Below are 23,109 nucleotides of genomic sequence, written 5' to 3' on the forward strand. Positions count from 1 at the left end.
ATGTTGATAGGTAGGCTTCCTTGATATGTAAACAATGGAAGGAGCAACAGAGATATGGTCAACTGAAGCTCTAGATGTTCTGTGTTCATATGGAGACATTTGGGTGTCACTGGAACAAAAATACATAAACTTTAAGTTTTAAAAGAGATCAATAGGCGAATATTAACAAAGTTTAAGCAAGGAGGGTTTTTTTTCAACCTCCTTGGTTTGAGCACGGACAGTTAACGGGGCACACACCCTGTTCTTCCGCGTCCACTAGGATTTTCATTATACATGTAATTGGCTTCATAATACTCAAGGTTTTGTGCTCGACGTACCGCTCTGTATTTGATCGGAAAACGGGCTTCCGTTGGTAAGTATGTCTTCGCGAATCTTCATGGATCCCACCGCTGCCGCCATGTTGTGCTCGGTTGTACCCTACCAAGTAAACGACGCGTGAAGGTATCTTTGTGAGCTGACGCTAGTATATCATCATAACGTTACATATTACAATCTAGTTTGTTTGGAATACTAGTAGATATGCGTAATGACAAAGTAGTGCGGAAGTTAAAACCGCCTACCGTTATAAATAACTTGAGCATAGTCTGTGTAATACATACTCTGCTGTCCGGGGCTGTAACTGGCCCCTCCCCACACGGAGGAGGCCGGCCAAGTGTTGGGTGGGTTACTATAAGCGAGATTTAATCAGGCTAGCTCTAACATGTGACACAAGATTTGCTTCTTCTGCCAACATCAGTCATTCCAAACCTCCTTGGTCATTCTTGTCGCGAAATTTTAAAGTGGGGTTTGTCCTACGCAAACATTCCCAATTTAGCCTAATGTTTTTTCTTAATAGAAAATGTTGTTCCATCAAATTCACCATGGCTCGGAGGTTGAAGAAATAATGATGTTGACGAAAAAACAAAGCTCCGTTGGCCTTATAGCTCAGTCTTTCCATACCACATTTTGCTTCAGAATCATTCACTGGAAGTCACCAGACTTAAAGGTATGCAGCCTCGAGTTGAAACCGGAAATGAACTATGGTGTGTCCTCTTGAGGCATGAAACATATTTCACCACATGTGTTCTATTATATCAACACAGCCAGCAGCACAAGCAGCCAGAAGGAGGAAGATCCAGTCCCTGACCTTGACCCAGCTGACCCAGCAGCTGGGAGACGGACAGCTGTCAGCTGTACAGGTGCTGCAGGCGTTCCAGGAAAAGGTGAACAAACATTGTGAAATTTAGGCAAATTATTCATGATACATATATGCTGCGGAAACGAATCTATAACTCCGTTATAAGAGAAAACTATCGGCACCACTGGATGTTTGTTACGATTTCTTCGGTGCTTGAGGTCTTAAGCTTTTAAGCTTAAGCTTAGCACTACCCTAGGTGGCTCAGAACACTCCTTGGCCAGCTAAAGTCTCAGTGCCACCGGCAGATCTGCCTGGAGATTAAGGCTATCTATAATTACCCAATATGGATCTGCAAAGCGTGCCTTTTGTTCCCTGCCCCAGGCGACTGCAGTGAATGAAGAGTTGAACTGTCTGACAGAGCCGATTCCAGATGCTTTGGTTTGAGAATAGTTACTATTGTATAAAGTTACAGTTAGGTTGTCTTTGAAAATCCTGATTTTTATTCCTACTTCTGCTTAAGTAAAATTAAATAGGAAAATAAGACTACCTTCCAACAAAGTTTCCCGTTGCCATCATCATTTCTGTCATAAAAAAAGAAGATAGAGATGTAGCATTTACAACATTAAGTGTCTAATATCAGGTCCAAGTATCCATAATGGTATCGTTAAGTATTATCTTTTTTTATTTCATAGGTGAGAGCTCAGAATTTGGATGTGGTGGACCAGCCATTGGGAATACTGCATGGTGTTCCTGTGTCTGTCAAGGAAAATTACAACATTAAGGTAGCAGTCTGCTCTCTACTGTACACGAGTAACATGACTGAAACAACTAAGACTACGCAATCATATTGGTAGGCTTCACCTCCGCCTCACCATGTACATATTAGCAAGTACGCAATATCATAACCATTATGTGCATCACAATTTGAACATCTCTCCATTTACGCACCCGTCCCCCCTTGCATTATCCAATTCTGTTACCCAGGGCATGGTGACCACCATGGGCGTGACGAAGTATCTGGGCACACCAGCGGGTGAGGACGCTGTCATTGTCCAGGTGCTGAGGAAACAGGGGGCCGTGCCTTTTGTGAAGACCAACGTTCCACAGGGTCTAGTCAAGTAAGAAAACATTCTAGGCGATAAATAAGTTTAATCATTTACTTCTGAAACTCTTCACTACTAAACAAAGCCACTCAAGATCTCATTGATGAGTTTTTTCTTCCCATAGACGTCTATGTTATAATTCGTATTTTACATGCATATGGTTGCGTTCACAATGAAGTTACATGAAATGTCAGCAGATTTTTCATTCTATGTTGAGCAAATTTACTCTATATTATGGAAAAAAATTGCCAATGACTAGAATCCATAGGTTTGTTGTTTATAGCAATTACAAGCAACAATTAGTCAATCCCCGCAAAAGGCACTTTTTTTCCCTGCTAGTGTACAACCGCACCACTCAGAACCCAGGACTGTGTACCTACGACCTAGCGCGCGGCTGCAAAACTTTACCTGTTAATTTCTTCAGTTACAAGCAAGCCTTCACCAATCTAACTTTTGATATCAGTTCGGATGGCTAAAAGGGAATTTCTCACCGCTAAAAACATGCGTCCATGCAGCCATTCAGTTTTTGGCTCTGATCTCTTTTACCCACTTGGAGTAATACATCAATGAGACCTCAAGTGTCTTGGGATGCACTTGAAGAAGATTGTGATGACAGATGTCTGTTCGTCTTGAAACGTTTTAGTTTATACAAAGCAGGGAAGCAATCGCGAGAATTCTTGTTCCATAAAGATATAGTTTTAGAAAAGAAGATTTTAGGGCGGAACTTCCTACTGAGATCATGATTTTACATGCATTCCTCCCTCTCTACCACGACATAGTTTCTCATGCAGCAACCCGGTCTTTGGTACCACCGTGAACCCGCTTGACCCCACGCGGTCCCCAGGTGGGTCATCAGGAGGAGAGGCGGCCCTGATCAGAGCAGGAGGGTCGGTCCTTGGGTTCGGAACTGACGGGGCTGGAAGTGTCCGAGGCCCCGCCCATTTCTGCGGTATCTGCGGATTTAAGCCAACTGCTCTGAGGATCAGGTATAGGAAAATTGAATAAAGGAAGGCGTTGAATTCTGGACCAATGAACTATTTCATCAGTATATAGTTGCCATTCAGTTTTCAATTCTCTTTCGGTATCCTTTGAGAAACATTTTCTTCTCTTTCCTTTATTGATCCAGTCCGAATTATTTCAGTTGTAAATTTAAATGACTTACATTTTATTCTTGTGGTGAGCTTAAGTCTGGTGTGAAATCCATGTGTGGTCTCATTTACGAGCAACTTAATACTAGTATAGTATACTACTACTAAAGCATATTTTAATATCATCAACAGGACATTCAGCTGTAGTCACCCCCTCTGCAAGAGCATGAATAGCAGTCCTGAAACTGATTGATCTGACTTAAAATTTGCTATGAATATCTAAACGATCTTTTATTAGCAATAAGATCAAGATCAAGTCATAGTTTATCTTGACCTTTTCCCAATGGTGCACTGCCGGTAATAGCCAGCCTACTTTATGAGATATCCATTATGTTTTTTTTTTCAGTGGCAGGGGTTTGTCGAAAACTTATCCTGGACTGCCGGGAGGTACGTTTGACGTGTAGTAATGGTTTGTTGAGTACTGAGTACATATAATTCACATTGTCACGTCAGTAGCAACACATATACATAGTCAAGTGTTACCCTTCCTTATTCCTCCTCTGATCATGTCAGTCAGTTAAGCCATGATTATTATCAACACTTGCGGTGACTCTACCTCTTCTTTTCAAACATGCACTTCTCTCAGCTAAGCCATACCTTATCCGCGCTTATTCAAACACTTACTGCTAGCTTAACTTTTCTTCATAATTGTTAACTTTTGTCATTGTAGCCATAACTCATTCACACTTAAAAGACCATATTACACATCTGTTCTCATGACTGCAAGCAGAAGTGTTAAGAAGAAATATTGAACGGAAATTTCTAACACAAAAACTGCACTTCCAGTCTTCGCGAAGAAATAAGCAATCGACGAATTCTGTGACGTCATGATATGCAGAACGCAAAGGCCCCGTTCATACTAGGATTCGCGTATCGGGATATATCCGGATACGGTGTAAATCAGGATATATCCATTTGCGTTCATACTAGGGTCAACGAATCCGGATATGATTATTCGTGTCCAAAATAAGATCCGGATATATCCTAATTACACCATCTGATACTGCTTGGTGAAGTCAAACTTAACTCTTAAGTAGCGTTTGCTTTGGCGTAGCATGGTAAACGAGCTGCGTCGCGCAGGTAGATGATACCAACGCCCGAAATGAACTGTAGAAAAGTAAAGAAATGCAACCAAAATGAAGGAGTGTTTGCACGGCTACAAGTACACGTCTTCACACCTTACTAGAAAACTTGAAAATGATCTTTATTCTTAACTGACCGTTCTAGAATGTTCTTTAGAACAGGGGTTCGTACCTGCCAGGTGCGAACACCTGCGACGCAGCCCGTTGCCTCATCCTTACCATGCTACACCAGGCAAACGCTACTTAAGAGTTAACTTTGACGTCAGATCCGACAGTGAATCCGGATACGTGAATCCTATTGCGTTCATACCAGGGTTCACCTCGCAGCGAATCCGGATAAATCCACCTCCAGATGTGGATTCGGCGTATCCGGATATATCCCATAAAGATCCGGATTCGGACCGTTCATACCAGGGTTCGCGAATCCGGATTCACCGCGAATCAGGATATATCCTGATACGCGAATCCTAGTATGAACGGGGTGAAAATTTGTGGTGAGAGTATCATAAGTTGCAGAAAGTTCAAGCGTTCCATCTGCATACGTGACGTGACAAAGGCGGTGGATTGCTCATTCCTTCACAAAGACTAGAGGTGGACAATCTAACAATTGTGAATGTCGATGTTTTGTTGCAACAGTTCAATTATGATTCAGAATTATCAATACCATCACAGATTAACTTTCACGTGTTTGTGGGGTACACTCAGTTTAACGTTGCCAGTGTTTAGCTTGGTTGGTTTAGACATGCATGCACTAGATACCCTTTACTCTATCAATGACTCTAGATGATCTTTCAAGCAAAGTTGTGAATTGTTTGTTCAGCACCAAGGACAGGTCTTACACATGTATTAGGCAATTGTTCGACTTGGTTGGATCAGCACTACATACACTAGATAAACTTTACTCTAATAATGATTCTAGATCTTATGCATTCCTCTCAGTTATTTCAAGTCCTGGTCTACTGGCCAGAGATGTTGACAGTTTAGCCCTGGGTCTGAAGGCTCTGCTAGTACCGGACATGTTCCAACTGGACCCGCGGGTGGTACCAATACCATTCCAACAAGAGGTGGGACATGTGAAGACAAATACATCGCTACCGTGAATAAAATACAGACATTACTTTCGACCGTGTCGAGTGCTATCCATCACTCTTCTTCAGCGTCGCTAGAGGAATAGTGATGGATGTTGCTCGAAGTACCCGGAACCAATCTTCTTATGTTATCCAGTTGTAGAGATTGAATTGTCTTTGATATTGTTTTCGTGGATTTCTAACCTTCATGAACATATTTCTATAACATACATTCTCATAATTCCACCAGGTGCCATAATACCGCCAACTCAAAAACCGTTAGTATGGAGGTCTTTCCAAGATTGTCTTGATCACCGAATGTTAAATATCCTAAATGTAATACAATTCAGATATTTAGGTGTTGAAGACAATCTAGAGAAGGCCTCTAAAACAACGTTTTTTGAGGTGGCAGTATAATGACACCTGGTGGAATTATGAGAATGTATGTTAGACCATTTTGGCTCTGTTGTCTAGGTTACCATCTAATCTAATATCACATTTAAAAGGCCGTCCTGGCTGTTATAATAATGATTGATTATTTTACAAAAATATCATATTATGTGTACAAAGTCATTGGCGATACTGTATATTTATGTATGTATATCTATCTACAATATATATCTACTCCCTCTCTCTTTCTCTCTCTCTGCAGATATATGCATATCCATGTGAGGATAGTATTCTATTGCCAGATGTCATGTCTTATATCTTCTCACAGACATATGAAGATAACCAGCCCATGCGGATAGGATACTTCACCACCCTGCCCTGCTGCCCTCCCACCCCGTCCATGGGGAGGGCTGTCATCATGGCAAAGGAAGCCTTGGAGAAAGCTGGCCACACGGTAATGTTCAGTTTTCCGTAATCAATTTCATCAGGTTGATAATTACTCACAGAGTAAAGTTCTTTTTAAGACAAACAGAGTAATACTCACATACAACGTTTCGACACCATAATCAGGGTTAGAATGATGTAGGTTGCGCTTGAGCAGCGAGAATGCCGTTCCAAACATGACTCAGTTTGTATACCCCCCCTCATTTCTGTTCATGTTGTACGCTGGATGTGAGTACTACTTTGTTTGTGATTACAAGAATTTTACTGTACGAATGTTCAGTTTTGCTTTCATTTTGGTGACTTGTGTTTTGGACATTTTGGTGAGTGAGATTTCAAGTAGGACTTCAATTGTGTTCCAGCTGGTCGCCTTTGATCCACCGGATGACTCACGAGCCCTTATCGACTTGACCACGAGGCTCATGACTGCTGATAACGGAGAGACAGTCTCTAAAAAGTGGCTGTGAGTGTGTGTCTTAAACTACCACGTATACTCTAATTCTCTGGGTCAGTACAGGTAAACCTATATCTTCAACTACCAGTGACATCTTCTGAAGATGTGGCTCGGTAGTAATTCTCCGTCCATGTCCTTGTTACACATTGGTATGACCAGGCACATGTGGTCATAATATCATATAGCCCTATTCAGAAGGGGGGTTGCTTATGAGACCTGCACCAACTTTCATGTCGCATAACGCCAGAATGGCTAAAATTGAGTTGGCAACAATTTCGCAAAATTTGAAAAAATTCCATTTTTCGTGTTGCCATGGCAACCGTTGGCATTTTAGACGAATATCACTAATTTCTGTTCTAACAATGTATTTTTCATCTTTTTAATAAATAGAGTCTTATGAAATCTAGAATATTTTTCATGATTAAATATGCATAAATTATGGTTCTTGATCTTTAGTTGGTCAAACAAAGGAGCATAACGGGAGACCACCTGGTCAAACCTAAATATTAAAATGGGATTCACGATTTTCTCAGTGTGTATGTGCAAGAAATACATTATGAGTGATATGTCAAAAATAAAGGGTCCTAGGGTCATAAAAAATTGCAAAACAAGCATAGCCATTGCAATGCAAATCAAGACAGTGCTTGACAAACAATTCTTGCCTGCAATCTAGGGGCATTTGCCTTTCACACATCCCCCACAGTGCATTTCGCAGTGCACGCAGACTTAGAATCGTGAAACCTTGTAATAGATACATTTGACCAGGAGGTCTCCGAAGCTCCATATATGCTCTTTGGAATCGTAATTTCCTTATCAATGTGTAATCATCATGAAAATAACGTTTCAGGAAAGATGAGGTGATACATGAATATCTGGAAAAGCAAGTCCCGTTATTGAAAATGCCTCACTTTTTGCGCAAGATTCAAGGCTTCCTTCTCAAGCCTTTCGTAAGTATCTACATCAATTGTCTTTTATTGTGGTCTATTGCACAACTCTATTCCAAAGGTATGTTTAGCTAAAGATGTTCACAGTACTTACACCAGTGAGACCATCATCTGATCCCACACTTCTACAAACTTCTAATACCAGGCGTCGATCACTAAGGCTGCAATTATGTTTTCTGTCTTCCAGTGGCCAAGAGTTGCGAAGATGATCTCTCACAGGTTGATTGGGTATGTAAATTCAATGCTCTGTGGCCTAACGTTAAACCTATCTTTAATAGTAGCACTGCTTTTGGTGAGTCTACAAATGTTGGTGGTATCAGGGTGTTTATGTTTCTCCTATTTGCCATTCAGGTCAATCTTTGATCTGTGGCAAAGGTTGGAGGAGAGGGAGGTATGTGACATTTCATAACTATTTGCTTTTCTTTGTCTAATTCTCTTCGCCAAGAAGAGTATGAGATTGCTGACTTGGGTCTGTATGTAGATCAACAGCAAATAACTCCAGAAATTGTGGATGCAACTTTGTGATTTTTGGTAGGTGTGTAGCGGTTGTCAAAAGGAATCCCAAGTTAGAAAACGGTTTACCTGGCGTTTTCCTACGGTACTGCAGCAAGCTTGGTATGTTTTTGGGGTTTCTTTTGGGCAGCATAAGTCAAAATGCAGCTGGGCGATTTTCACGATACTTAGTAGGTGTGTAGCGGTTTTGGAGAGGAAGGTCAAGTGCGAAAATGGTTTACCTAGCTCTTACCTACGGTGCTGTAGCGGGATTTGTATGTAAGTGCGTTTGTCTGTATGCAAGATAACTCGAGAACCCTTGAATGGATCCTGATGATATTTGGTAGGTGGGTGGGTGTCAGGAAAGCAAAGGTCAAGTTCGATAATGGGCCCTCTAGTGGCTGCCTAAGGTACTGCAGCAAAACTTTTAAATTATACACTTCGTGTTCTGGACAGGCTGTGCTCATGATTTTTGAGTGGTAGATAGCCCTTGGGACAGAGAGTAAGTGCTGTGAGTTTGGACCCCCTAGCGGCTTTTTGGGAACTGCAGGCACCGATTTCCTTTCAAACTTTGGACGAGAATAACTCAAGAACGTGTTGACGGATCATCAGGATTTTTAATATGTAGATAGAATGAGTGATGACTTACACAATGTAATACTTATTATGCAAATCAGCAGATAATTTGCATAATTAATGAGGAACGTTCATAAATCCATTCCAACAGCATATAACTCAAGAATCTGTGTATGGATTTTCATGATATTTGGCATTTGCTGAAAGGAAGGTTGTGTTCGAAAATAGTTGGCATATCATTTTCCGTTAGGACGGTAGCGGGCCGAGTGTGTGCGTCCGTTTGTTTGTGTAATGCATAACTCGAGAAGTCTTGAAAGGATCCTGATAATATTTGGTAGGTGGGTAGGGGTCAGAACAACGAAGGTCGAGTATGATAGTGGGCCCCCTAGCGGCTTCCTAAGGTACTGCAGCAAAACTTCAATTTTTTACATCTTGTGTTCTGAACATGCTGTGGTCATGATTTTTGAGTGGTAGATAGCCTAAGTGACGACTTACATAATGTAATGCTAATTATTCAAATCAACAGCTAATTTGCATAATTAATGAGGAAAGTACAGAAATCCACTGAATTCCATGATAGGACTTTCAAACTTGTTTGCATTGTTTTTGGCTGCAAGATGCAGCCAAAAGATGCATTTAGTTGTAATTAGTGGCCAATTAACAGAAATAAACTGTTTTCTATATATATATATAAATAAATATATATATATATATCATTTTGACCTATATCTATAGACACAGCTGTTACACAGATGTTTTGCTTGTGAGATGGACGCTGTTACACTGGGGACAAAACTTCTGGAAGGCATGAAATTCTGATTGACCAGGCATGATACCAGGTCATCTGTGATCACAGACTTGTACTATTTAGTAATACATGAATAAGACCTTAAACTTAAAGTCTTCAATAAAGGCATGATTATTTGGCGAAGAGATGTGTTTGTCTAACTCTAGTTGTTTTTAAGATTGCCTCACTTGCAATTGGCTAGGTTTCTACTTTTGATAATGTAATAGACGTATGGGTTATGGTATATATAAATAGTTTAATTAAATGATGTCAGACCTGACAGCTTCGTACTACGGGATAAAATACAACTATGTCATGGTGAAACATACGAACGAGTACTGTTGTTTAACAAATCAGGATTTAAGCAAACATATCTTTTATCATACAATTCACAATCTAGCTGTTCATTCATGCCCTATTGGCTAAGTAAAGGTCGCAATAAAGTAGATATGGTGACATTGAGGTGACTTTTAACAGTACTCCACGAACAGTACTGTAAATAAATGCATGTCATCCCCTCTCCTTTTCTACAGAAGTACAAAGAGCAATTTCAGAACGAGTTGAAAAAGAAGGACATAGATGTGCTTCTGTGCCCAGCGTTCGGCATGCCTGCGTGCAAACCAGAGCACGCTGGTATGGCAGTAGGTTAGTTCAAATTACATTAAGTCACATTCTCTATCTGCATTGTAGCTTGTGTTGTTGGCCCCTTTAATCATTTTTTCCATTGACTAGTTATGGCCAACAGTGTACCGTGACTACTTCTTTCAGTCTCTCAAGTGACAGAAAAAACATTCCATGATGCATAACATCATTATCAAACTGCTGAAAGCATACGTTAAGTCGAAATGTTACTCTATGATTTCCATTCCATTTGGAGAGATAGTGAAGGCAATATTCATGTGCAGGTGCTCTAGCTTACTGCTCAATCTTCAACCTGCTCGACTTTCCTGCCGGTGTTGTTCCTGTAACCATGGTAACAGAGGAGGATGACAGGCTGCTGGATGATTGGCATGGCTATGGCAACGACCTGATGGACAAGATCATAAAAGAGGTCGGAAAACAACCACAAGTCTTCGGAACGAAATGAATCGATAACCAGATCTCATGCAAACGGACTTGGGGTACAAAATACCCATGTAGGAAAATGTATTTGTAAACATTTTTGTCCTATTTTCCTTTTCTACCATTCAATACAATTGAATCATTAATATTAAAAACCGCTGTACTAAACTGATAAGCCAATCAGCTCATGGTGGTTAAAATGGCAACAAAAGGTGCAAGGGTTTTAAAGTTGTTGTTTTCTACAGACAAAGGTGCAGTATATCTGGCTTAGTGTCTGTTCCTTAATAAACAATAGTATGATAAGATTTGCTGATAAAATATCTAAACAGGTCCCCTCAAGGATAAGATGCATGATCCATGTGAAGGTACATCATTGGAATCGAGCCAAACCGTACTTGTAATTCTCCATATATCAAACTGCACCACTTCTGCCTTACGTGCTGTCATTCTGTAATAGTCACATACTACATGCCGTACGCACACTAGAACAAACAAACGACCGTTTTCACGGAAGTTATTCTTACGTTTGTTGTTTCCCCACAGACAACCAGAGGCGCAGTCGGGCTGCCCGTGGCAGTCCAGTGTGTGGCGCTGCCGTGGCAGGAGGAGAAGTGCCTCAGGCTCATGAAGGAAGTGGAGACTCTGTGTCCCGTGTGAACATTTTCTAGTCTTCTTGTTTTGGCCCATCATACACTTTTGCTGGACATTCACGTCCAACGACCCAGTACAAAAAGAAATGTCAGCTATGAAGCCAAAGAATCTGCTATCGAGGCTACTATGTTGGGTCTACATCAGCATTGGCTTTGTAATGATTGTTTACTGAGAAGACTTATTAACAACGTAACACTACTTAACTTTTTAAGTTTTCACAGGGCATTATATAACTGTTTTCTGTCGACGCCCTCGGATGTTAGTGGGCTTTTATCTTGAGAAATGAGGAAATGATGTTATTCTGTTTCACGCCTTGTAGCTAAAATATGTTAAGTATGATATTTGTTTGAGGGGTTGTTCACTGCTGTATACGCAAGTAGAAAATGAGCTTCTAATCAACATTCATCGTAATGAAAACAAGTCATTTAAGACAGTATTTTATCCATAATGCCATTGACAGAGATCAATGGATGAGTATATATATATTTATATTATTTACGTGTTCGGATGCTAATTTTCCGTATCACATAGGGTTCTATGTTGTATATCACACGGGCTTCCTTTAAACATTTCATTTGGCCTTCGTGCGATCCTTCCCGCGATTGGGCTGGGCCGGAGGGTGATGAGGAATACACCGTGTTGTATTCTATATGTAAACTAGATGTCCAATAACAACACTCATAGATTGGTGGAAGGGGCTGTCCTTGGTGCTGAATTGAGTTCTGAATGTAGATGTTGTGACAACAGTTACCGCCGCCTCCCGTGCAGTCCCAATAACTCAAACCGGAATGAAGACGACGAAACAGTATTCAATGTATATCTCGCAGCTCATTTTTGATAACTCAGAACGGTATGGGTTTGCGGTCATGGTACATCAGTCCGTGTGAGTTCTTCGTGTTGGGCGGCAGCAGAGACAGGAACACGGGTGTGTCTGCACCTGGTGTGGAACAGGAATGCAATAGTTGTAAGAAGGATGAAAAATTAAATACTATAATTGTCGTTGTAGCTTCTATACAAGTCCAGTGTGGTAGAGTACATGTAGCCTATAGTTCGCATGTATTGTAAAGCCGGCTTTAGAATGGCCCTAATTGGGAATGGGAATGGGAATCAGTCATAACGTTACATGTACCTTCGGCAGCAGTCCTTGGAGGCTTCTCCCAGCCCGCACTATCAGTTTTACACCAACCTGGACAGCACTGAAACAGACAGCGAAGTTTTTTTCTCTTTCTCTAATTTATCTAAACGTAAGCATGACATGCCATTTTGTACAGTGGTGCAAGCTGCATAAAACCTACTACTATCAGGTTTGAGCCACGCGGCTCGCACCGTACCGTATCTTTAACGTGCTCGATAGATGTGCATACCTCTTCCAACGCGAAACCTCCGGCCGTACGTTCCATCCGAGTAGCGTAGGCTTGTTACCCATTTTTGCCTGAGTCCTTTGGGTGGAAATGAGTCCTTTGGGAGGAAATGGGTGTACCAAGGACACACCATTTAGGCCTGGTAGGGATTGGAACCCCGAATCTTTAGATTCTAAGTCAACAACCCTAATTATAAGACCACCCTGCTTAGCTATCATTACGAAAATGCTCGACACTCGTTGACATATCAAAATCTTTGACATTCAGGCGTTCTAAAGTTGACACACGTCAGAATTTTGTCCTTACACAGTTGACCAGGATGTCCTCTCTGGGATCCTCTTCCATCTCCCGAGCCTGTACGTACGTTAGTGACGTCACTCCGATCTTGGACATGGCGTAGGCTGAATTCGGATAGCCATGCTCCTTATGCTTCCCTACCCTGGCCATGCTATGGAAACAGAAATATGCAAGTTTTAAATGATAAACCTGCATACCTCTAAATGTTCTGTTATATATTATCATAACCCAAAAGGCAACCTGCCATTCTGACTGCCTGCGCCATCAAATGACACGGTAGCCTGTAGGTCTCCGTTAGTAGAGAGGAATTGCAATCCTACACTGACACTGCTTCAATGAACATATGATAAATACAATAAATAATTAACCCTGTGTAGTCTTGTTTCACAATCTGTCCGTAAATCATTTTACGTTTACGTTTCGAAGTTCTGTCGGGCACTAAATTAGGTAGATTCCTTGTTAGTTATATCTTCAAAGCTGTGTTTGGCACGTACTCACTCAATGTACTTCTTCATCAACATCACAAGTTCTTCTTCCTTCGTGCTTCTGTCCCTGAACCGGGCCTGCAACTCCGCACTACAGTTCCGTATAGCCTTGTTACTGGACTGGCTGGACATATTAACCACCCTGAGGAAACGACAAGAAGTTCGTACATGTAACTCTCCGATGCATCAACGACGTTTCAATGTTGTAAAACGGGTTTCATCTTTAGTTCGTTCGTTCGAACCCTTGTAATGCACAAGCCCTAGTGGCTCAAATTTGAAATCGAAAGTGACTAAATTTTGAAACAGATGCCAAGAGTTACCATTCTTGCCAAATATCAATATTTAAATCGCACATCTCTAACTGATTAGATCGGAAGGAACTTCATGCTCAATGAAGGGGCAGCTCATCTTATTTCTCATTGTTTGATGCTGATATAGTCCGCCCACCTTCCATGAGGCCTGATGATTGGCAGCAGAGCTTTGCTGACAGCCAGGGTCCCAAAGAAGTTGACTCCGACTGACTTCTCCGCTTGGAATGCGTACGGAAAATTATCTCTTATCTCGGGCTGTGAATTTGAGAAAAAAAACGTGGCGTCCTTTTGTTCAACTAGTAATCATAAGAAAATATGACTAATTTAGAATGTCTACTATCGGTAAATACGTATTGTAGTGCATATGATGTTTGTGCCAAACCTTTGGACAAGAAATATATCATGTGCATGTCAATAGGTGGTAGAAAAGACAACTTGATCAAGCATATCATTGAAGGCATTGAGAGAAAGATACGGACTAATGGACATTTACATATACTTTATTGTCGCACTTTAAACTTCATTGTCGCACATGTATGATTTATATTCTTCTTCTTTTACTAAGCCCGAGAGAGGGACAAATAAAGGAAAATGGACGGCGTTGTGATATTCGACGGGGAACATGCAAATAGACTCTATTTTCATTGTTGAATGGTCGAAAGTTCCAGCCGAGATTGTGAATTATCCTTAAAACTACGAACCTTAAGACCAAACCCTGCATTGTTCACTAGCACATCCAGGCCCCCGTGCTTGTCCTGCAGATGCTGCTTCAGTGCCTGAATACTCTGCTCATTTGTGATGTCCAGCTGGTGGAAGCTGGGGTTCAGGCCCTCAGACTTCAGCTTTTGAACAGCCTCCTGCCCGAGTTGTTCATCTATATCTGACAAGGCCGCAACTTATATAATGTCATTTGGTAAATGATCCTTAAACTAAAGCCACAAACATCATTCTTGTAGATAAAAAAAGGAAACGTTCGTTTCGATTAAAATCTATTAAAGAACTTTAGATCAAAATCTAATGAAGAACTTAAAGAACTTATATCATTTCTTCCTGACTACATTAGAGCTATCCATCAACCAAAAATCGTGACCAAGGCTTGTCCTGAACTCAAAATATCAAAATCACTGTAGTACCACAGAAAGTTGCTAGGGGGGTCCATAATTTAATTATTTGGAGGTCTTATTAAGTCTTATTAAGACCTACTCACATACCAAATATCAAGGCAATGAATCCATCCAGCTATTCGAGTTATCGTGATCACAGAGAGACAGACAGACAGGCATGCATACGAACTCTGATGAATACAGAACCTTCATTGCAAAGGTACATAGAAGCTCACCTGTTAGATAAACAATCCCATCAAATTCCTGGCATAGTCTCCGCACTATCTCAAACCCGATCCCCTTGTTGGAGCCGGTCACCTAGTGGAAGGGATTAAATCGTTGCAGTTTGACATATGGCAAACACTACGTGCAAATCGAACTACATATAGATGTTTTGTAAATTACATCCAGTGTGAAACTTGCTCATATTCTAGCGGTTTTGATAGACTTGCGTCGATCATCCAATTTTCTATAGATCATATAATTATCTTTTTGAGATAATGCTACGAGGCACCATTCGCCGGGGTGGCTACCCGAGTGAAAATGCCCGTCGGGTGCGCTCTTTACTACTACCAGTGTCATACACATCGTCTGGTAAAGCTCCAGGACCATGAAATACCCGACTTATGATCAGGCCCATTAACACTACAAATGACCATAAAATTATGCCAGAGATGTCTGGTAAATCGACTTTAATCGTCTCGGTAACCCTCTTTAACCAATAATGACTCTATTTTTGGTCAAACTGCACCCTGATCGCCAATGATTTGTCTGGCCCCATTTCAGTGGATTTCTACAGGTCTCGGTACCCCTCTAGTAATGCTTGTCAAACCCACCAAGGCTACACGACCGTCCATGGTAGATGCTGCTTGGGATCAATTGCGGATCTATGTTAGCTTCACTTCCGGCAATACTGCAGAAGGACTGCCCGACGCTTCGCTAGAAACCCGTCCAACCTGTCGTGGTAATAAGAAGCCTGGCCAAACTTTAATTCGGCGTGTGTCAACAAGTTCTTCATGTTTATCATGCCAATGCTGCCGATTTGCATGATTGCGTCAATCTAATTGTGTCATCACTAAATTTATCTACGTATCAAAAATCAAGACGACTCTTCAGCCTTATCTCCAGGCAGATTTAAAGGTGTCATAAGAATTAGTATCAAAGCTGACCAAAGGGGGCTAGCCGGGCACCAATTTGGCGCGAACCTCTTACTGTTATTAAACTGCGCGGATCACTGACTTTGTCAAAGATAAAGACGTAAGTAGCTCGTTAAAACACAAGCACCACGGTTATTCACGGACACAAAGACGGAGATTAACCGGCTGACTCCCTTTGGCCGACTCTACTCCTTGACCAGCTTTGATACCATCTCATGGTACCGGTAAATCTGCCAGGAGATTACTTTAACCAATAGAGAAGGAGCTAGGACAAAATTTGCCTTCATTCAGCGATGTTCACCTCAGGTGTGAAGTAAAAACTTCACACCTGAGAAAAGAATGCATCATAAATACGTTTTGCAAGGCAGTGTCTTTGTTTGCCATTGAGCTATTACAGGGATTTTCGTTTATTATGCGAATGAGGTCATAGTTTACATAATTGTACCGCCCCACCGAAGTTACATACACGAAACATATATATTACATGTATCTAATACTAATGAAATTAGTATATGTACTGTATAATTAGTAATATATATCAAGTCAATAACCGATAAAAAATTAGTGAGATTTATTCAATATGAGTGTTCAATGCATTTGACCCATATACCTGTATGACCTGACCAATGAAATAACACTCTTCTTCAACCTGCAATGATTGATCCAAAATTACCATACTTTCAGCTTGCCAGACATTTTATTCTTTCATCATCATCATCACTGCCGGCAGATTGCCCAGACCAGTCCCACTGTCCCCTTCCAGACATCTCTGTCCCCCATAGCATTATTCATTAAGCCCTTTTATTCAAAGTCCTGACGTCTACAATGAATGAACCTTTATTGCACATTTATACCCACTGGGCTAAGTAAACAAGATCACAAGAAAAGAATAGTTGACAGATACGTGAAATATATACATTGAATGTCTTTGATTTTGACTTTATTTGAATTGCAACATGACAATACATTATGCTGCACCAGGCAGCAAGATGCTGATGTTGTACAGCATACACATTAAGGCACATACATAGTACAATAATACAATAATAATACATCATCATCATCATAATAATAATACAATAAATACAATACAATTAAAATCAATTGAATGTCAACCAACACAAGAATCATATTTTACCAAGCGAATTTGACTTCTTCTTCCTTTTTTTGTGATGCTGAAAATGTAGGAACGGATATGTTATACAATCAAATGTTTGTCTCAATTCATTAGGAATATGACTTTGTGTTCCTTAGGTGAAACAAAGTAGGGAAACATAGGTTCAGCTACAATGTGGTGCAATGGTCTTTCCTTTTCCCTCAGAATGCCATAGGTTTGCGGTCATAGAAGAACAGTCCCTGTGAGTCCTTAGTGTTGGGCGCATGGGAGGAGGGCCAGGAACAAAGCTGTGTCTGCACCTGCGGAGGGGGAGAAGTTACATACAGACAGTTAGGCAATACAGTCAAACCTGTATTAGGGGCTACCTCTACAGAGGGACCACCTGTCCATAGTGGCCACTTTTTGTCGGTCCCTTGGGTATTTTATCTACAAGTTGCCACCTCTATAAAGAGGCCACCTGTCTATAGTGGCCAAATTTGTCCGGTCCCTTGAGTGGCCGCTATAGACAGGTTTGACTGCAGACTCTTAAGCTTTACAATGTGAATTCAAAGCTATAAATCATTTTTATATTTAACAAAGTGTGCTAGGAGCAGCATTGCTTAATAGCCAGGTGAATACATCTCAGATTTGAAATGTGACCCCATAAAAACAGCTTTAAAACTCTAGATGGATTTCTATATACAATAGGTCCTACCCTCAGCAGCACTCCTGGGGGGTCTCTCCCACCCTGTCGTGTCACTCTTGCACCAACCTGGACACATCTACAGACAGACAGGAAGATCAAGACCAATTTGAACTTTCAAGTACTAAGTCTTATCAAAATGGGAAAAACAGAGCTGCCATCATAACTGCAGCATTAGGCAAATTTAATCATCTGCAGTGCATGATCTATTACTTGATTCTTTTTCTTTTGTCATCCTCAGTGTACATGGAGCATGGTATTGGTTTCAGCCAAGCACACTGCGTTAACCCTTCTCTTCTTGACAAGGGCCCTAGGAAAAGAACAAAAACCTAAAAAATAGTCCTTCCTCTGACAGATTTCTTGTCAGTCTGTTAGAGACTAATTGAAAATGGGTTGGCGACATAATGCATCAGTTCGAAGACTGCACAATGTTGTCCTTACACAGTTGACCAGGATGTCCTCTCTGGAGTCCTTCTCCATCTCCCGAGCCTGGATAAACGTCAGGACTGTCACTCCGATCTTAGACATGCCATACGCCCAGTCTGCAAAACCATTCTCCTCATGCTTCCCTGCCTTAGCCATCCTATGGAGACAAATTTCAGAAGATTAAAGAGATATAACCACACGAGTCACATGTCTAAATAAAGAGACTCTTTTTACACAACCCAAAACTTTATTTTTACCTGCCTTTTGCTGAATGTCTGTCAGGGCAATTCTGACTGGTTCACATTACACTGCAGCAATGTGTCGCTGCTTAAGCTAAGGGCACAACCCGCCGTACGTGCAATTTGTCCATAAGTTTTTTTGGGAGGCCACGTCCGCCACGTATTTCTGAAAACGTGGGGAATGACTAGCAAGAGCAGAGAGGAAGCACGTCAACGCACAGCACACATAGTTTTGCCTGCACGTAAAGTTCTATGGCGTGTCTGCGTCCTCCAAAATCCGTCGGATTCCCTACGAGTTCTTACGGAGGCAGTACTTACCACTTACGGATCTCAAAAGCTTGCCCACGTTTTGGCACGTAGAATCTCTTTATTCAGTGACAGTTCACGGAGTCACACATCCGTAGCATACACAATTTACAAAGGTAAAAGACATATGAAATCTTCTTTTAGCAAATGCAAATGTAGAGTCTTCCTCTACATGTACTCACTCGATGAATTTGTTCAATGTCATCACCAGCTCTTCCTCCTGAATGCTCCTGTCCCTGAAGCGGGCCTGCAGTTCAGCACTGCACTTTTTCAGAGACATCTGACTGCTTTGACTGGACACATTCACTACCCTGGAGAGTACAAATAAAAGTCAAGAGTACATTGTACTGGAAAACACAGTTTTGGATGTTGCTCATGTTTAATAGACAGTATAAGTAGTACATTGTGGCTATATCATTCTGAGAAGTCTTGTATCTTGCAGTTGGCGATTCACAAGTTTTTGGTAGAGACAATGCCCGTAGTGAACACTAGCATTTTACAAACATAGACGAGAACACTGTACAGTAGAATTTTACCCAGGGAAAAAAAGGAAACATCATAAATTTGATTTTATCCAGTTCAACATGTGTTCAAGATTGGGGAGATTTGGCACTAACAATGAAGGAAATGTGGAGGATCCAATTTGCAATTTGCATGTGTTAGATATGCAACTCATCAGCATCTTCCAGGTAACTGCATGACTGTTGATAGCTCCGCCCACCTTCCATGGGGCCTGATGATTGGCAGCAGAGCTTTGCTGACAGCCAGGGTTCCGAAGAAGTTGACGCCCACAGTGTCCTCTGCCTGGGTTCCAAACGGGGCAGTAGCGGCCCCCTGTGAAAAGAAAAATAGCAGGCATAATGAACAGAGAAATGAAAAATTAATGATTTTAGAAGGAAACAAAACTTTGACTCAGAAATCAAGGATTTTTTCTCTCAAAATACATTCCAACAAAGAAAATTGCAGGACTCTTTAATGGAAACTTTATCAGACCAAGGACGTTATCTTATCTGTATTGCCCTCGGTCAAACCAAGAAGAACTGGCCATGACCTTTGACTTGTGATGTAATCCGTATTGATATGAGGCGGAGCTAAGATTAGCATATTAGGTAATCCCTCATTGGTTGGATGGTAGCAGCATCCAACCAGCTTACCTGTGATGGGCAGAGCTAGGCAAGCTATTGTAATGCTAGTTGACCTTAGAGATTGTACGTAGATATTTGCCAGTCTGGTGCCCCCAGGACTCAGGTGAGGACACTTAAGTTTAGGGCTAGTCCCTCTGTTGGATTGTGTAAGAGTTGGTTAGATCAACTCTCTCTATATATGGTTAGATCTCTGTATTACAAAATGTATTACCTTATCCCTAGACCTGTATCCTGTAACTGTAACCTTGCTGTAGCCATATTGGACCACATTGTATTATATGTTACTTGAGTTTAGCATAGGTTGAATAAACACGGCTCACAAATAGTAATCGACTGGTTTGGCTCTGAGTTTCTGCTAAGCTAATATAGAACTTAGATACCAAACAACCTAAACGTTTCATTAACATTAACATTGTTTGTTTGTTTATTTATTCGCACACAAGTATTACATTAAAACACAAAACGAAAACAATGGATAAAACAGGTGCAGGAGGAGGGAAAAAGCTTGTGAAGCTTATACTTAGCCCTCCTCCTTTAAACTAAACAAAATTGATTATGATATATAATAATAAAGTAAAGTAATACATAGAATAATAATAAGACAATAAGGATAAACAAGTAATTAATGGTATGAATTAACAATGAATGATAAAGTTACGTAATATGTAGAAAATGAAAACATTAACAATTTATTATCTTTTACAGGCATACAAAACTCAGGAAAGAAAAATAGATTACATCGTAAGCAAACCCTGCATTGTTCACCAGCACGTCCAGGCCCCCGTGCTTGTCCTGCAGATGCTGCTTCAGTGCCTGGATACTCTGCTCATTTGTGATGTCCAGCTGGTGGAAGCTGGGGTTCAGGCCCTCAGACTTCAGCTTTTGGACAGCCTCCTGTCCGAGTTTCTCATTTCGAGCTGTGGGTAAAATATCTCTTTTAGTAATGATGATGAAAGGTTTAGCATAATCTGAATTATAAGAATGTCATTTCTTCTGAATAATGAAAAACAATGCTAACAAGAGTTTAGAGACCTCATATCTCCATGAAAAAGTCTGATTATGTAAATGATTTCCACATTTACATAATTTATGCTTGGTTATGTACATATTTAGATAACTTACACTGGTCACAATGTTGATTGTGCAACCAATTACCATTTAGAAGAACTGTAGCACTTTTACATTAATTATGCAAATTATGGAGTTTTTGCATAATTGATATCTGTTAATGTTCCACCAGCCACATTAACTATATATGGCAGGTATTTGAGTCCCACAATGGCAAACACTAGAAATATAGATTTCCCTCATTAATTATGCAAATTAAGTGCCAGTTTGCATAATTTGCACTTCATTATGTACATCTCTGTCAAAGCTACCTACATACAAAATATCATCTAAATTTGTCTTTCCCTTGTCCATTTATCCTCCTTAGAAGATTTTGAGAAAAACACCCCTGCAGTTCAAGAGCAACCTGCTAGGGGAGCCAAACATAGACCACCTAATCCTTACGTCATAACCTATCTGCCACCAAAAAATCAAGACTGTAGCACATCCAGGTCAAAAGATACAAAAAACGGAATATCTTCTGCAGTACCAAGGTCACATACCAGGGGGCCCAAAATTGACCTTGACCTTTGTCTTTCCAACACCTACCCACATACCAAATATCATGGCAATCCATTCAAAGGTTCTTGAGTTATGCTGACCACAAATATCTGGAAACACAGACACACACACAGACATATCCAAAACTATATCTCCATTTTTCATGGAGATAATAATTACCTGTTAGGTAAACAATCCCATCGAGCTGCTTACACAGTCCTCGAACGATCTCAAACCCAATTCCCTTGTTAGATCCAGTCACCTGGTGATGGGGAAAGGGCAGAAGGGGTTTAATGGTTATTTTTTTCCTATTTGAATTCATGATTCACAAGTTCACTAGCTCAACTTTTTGACATGCATTTTAGACAATTAGTGCAGCCACCCTAAAATGCTTTGATGAGGATATTTTTGGTATTAACTACTGAGTAACTGTTGAAAAATATTCTCGCCTCCCAAGGTGAAAAACATGCATTCTAAATTCTTCACACGTTAAAATCATCAGCCGTGTTTGTTTGCCTTTTAATATGGTCAAAAGTGACCACTGCATCTATAGATCACAGTAGCAAGTAAGAGATGTGTTTCTAAACAGTAGAGCGCAAATGTGATCTACTAACTTGCACACAGTGGAGTGACTGGTGGTGTACTTTCACCCCAGCCCCGCCCCCCATGCACAACACAAAGTCCAAAGTACAGTCACTTTCCCGTGGTCGACTCGATTACAAGATATAGGGATACAGATCTAGAATAAATCTTACTACTGACTAAACAATATATAGTTTAGCAACTTTTGGAATTGTTCAAGAGGGACAGAAGAAGACATTAACCAAGGCGCTCCTTGCAGTATAAACTTCCTCCTACCACATCAGTCATAGTTTACCAAACCATCAAGGCCAAGCCCATCATCCCTACGGGCTTTGTCTCCATCCCTTTGTCCCCACACTCACCACGGCCACTCGGCTCATCTTTCCTTTGCATCTGAACCCTTTAAGAAGTAACTTTGGCAGATATTTCTTGTGGTCTGTTCAGTTCCAAACAGCAATCTTGCTCTGGTTTCTTTGCTGTTAGGCCACGTTGATTTGATTATATGGATGACATCCGCGCTCGCACCAATTTTCGGCCATTTCCAAAAAAAAAAAAAGTTTTCGACCACACAATAAATTGTGCAAAGCAGCTGTAAAATGAGCACAAAGTATCAGAAAACAGATAACTAATGTCATAGAATGCCAAAATGAATCTAACGTCAAAGAATAAGATGTGAAAGGACAGAAAGAAAAAAATCTATTGTTGGTTGGGGGAGGTACCAGTACAGAAAATTCAGGTCCAGACGATCATTTCCAGGTCCGGAGATGAACCTGGACCTGATTTGTCAGTGGAAACTTCAGAACTGGCAATACTCAAAACAATGGTAATTGGTCAATTTTGCTACAAAGGAATCTGTGTGGTGGATTATTGGACTCCCACTGAATCTTAAAATCCCATCTCCATGTAATAAAGGCTAACTTGTCTCTGTACCTTTGACTGTAGAAACTTGGTGCAATTTGACTATAAACTCTACTTG

The 23,109-nt window shown here is 40.8% G+C and overlaps 3 protein-coding genes across 3 annotated transcripts; 1 reads left to right on the forward strand and 2 right to left on the reverse strand.

Moving 5' to 3' along the window:
• Positions 1-1,058: 1,058 nt before the first annotated feature.
• Positions 1,059-11,970, forward strand: LOC118424916 (fatty-acid amide hydrolase 1-like). Its single transcript, XM_035833722.1, has 15 exons — positions 1,059-1,202; positions 1,499-1,555; positions 1,810-1,899; positions 2,102-2,235; positions 3,000-3,206; positions 3,715-3,755; positions 5,390-5,514; positions 6,236-6,361; positions 6,711-6,811; positions 7,650-7,749; positions 7,934-7,974; positions 8,098-8,137; positions 10,135-10,246; positions 10,507-10,652; positions 11,207-11,970. Exons 1-15 carry the CDS (start codon positions 1,059-1,061, stop codon positions 11,318-11,320), a joined length of 1,578 nt encoding a protein of 525 aa, XP_035689615.1. The 3' UTR covers positions 11,321-11,970.
• Positions 11,971-12,122: 152 nt separating this feature from the next.
• On the reverse strand, positions 12,123-16,017 carry LOC118423984 (carbonyl reductase [NADPH] 1-like). Its single transcript, XM_035832351.1, has 8 exons — positions 15,708-16,017; positions 15,108-15,189; positions 14,470-14,648; positions 13,905-14,023; positions 13,471-13,599; positions 12,982-13,123; positions 12,444-12,510; positions 12,123-12,251 (listed from the first exon to the last, which is right to left on the reverse strand). Exons 1-8 carry the CDS (start codon positions 15,726-15,728, stop codon positions 12,157-12,159), a joined length of 834 nt encoding a protein of 277 aa, XP_035688244.1. The 5' UTR covers positions 15,729-16,017; the 3' UTR covers positions 12,123-12,156.
• Positions 16,018-16,933: 916 nt separating this feature from the next.
• LOC118423977 (carbonyl reductase [NADPH] 1-like) lies at positions 16,934-22,614 on the reverse strand. Its single transcript, XM_035832345.1, is given in 9 exon segments — positions 16,934-17,408; positions 17,410-17,444; positions 17,840-17,906; positions 18,269-18,410; positions 18,981-19,109; positions 19,520-19,632; positions 20,682-20,860; positions 21,732-21,813; positions 22,496-22,614. Coding segments are annotated over 9 exon segments (828 nt in total). The 5' UTR covers positions 22,514-22,614; the 3' UTR covers positions 16,934-17,345.
• Between the last annotated feature and the right edge of the window lie 495 nt (positions 22,615-23,109).

The sequence above is a fragment of the Branchiostoma floridae genome, chromosome 10 (assembly GCF_000003815.2).
Source record: "Branchiostoma floridae strain S238N-H82 chromosome 10, Bfl_VNyyK, whole genome shotgun sequence".
NCBI lineage: Eukaryota > Metazoa > Chordata > Leptocardii > Amphioxiformes > Branchiostomatidae > Branchiostoma > Branchiostoma floridae.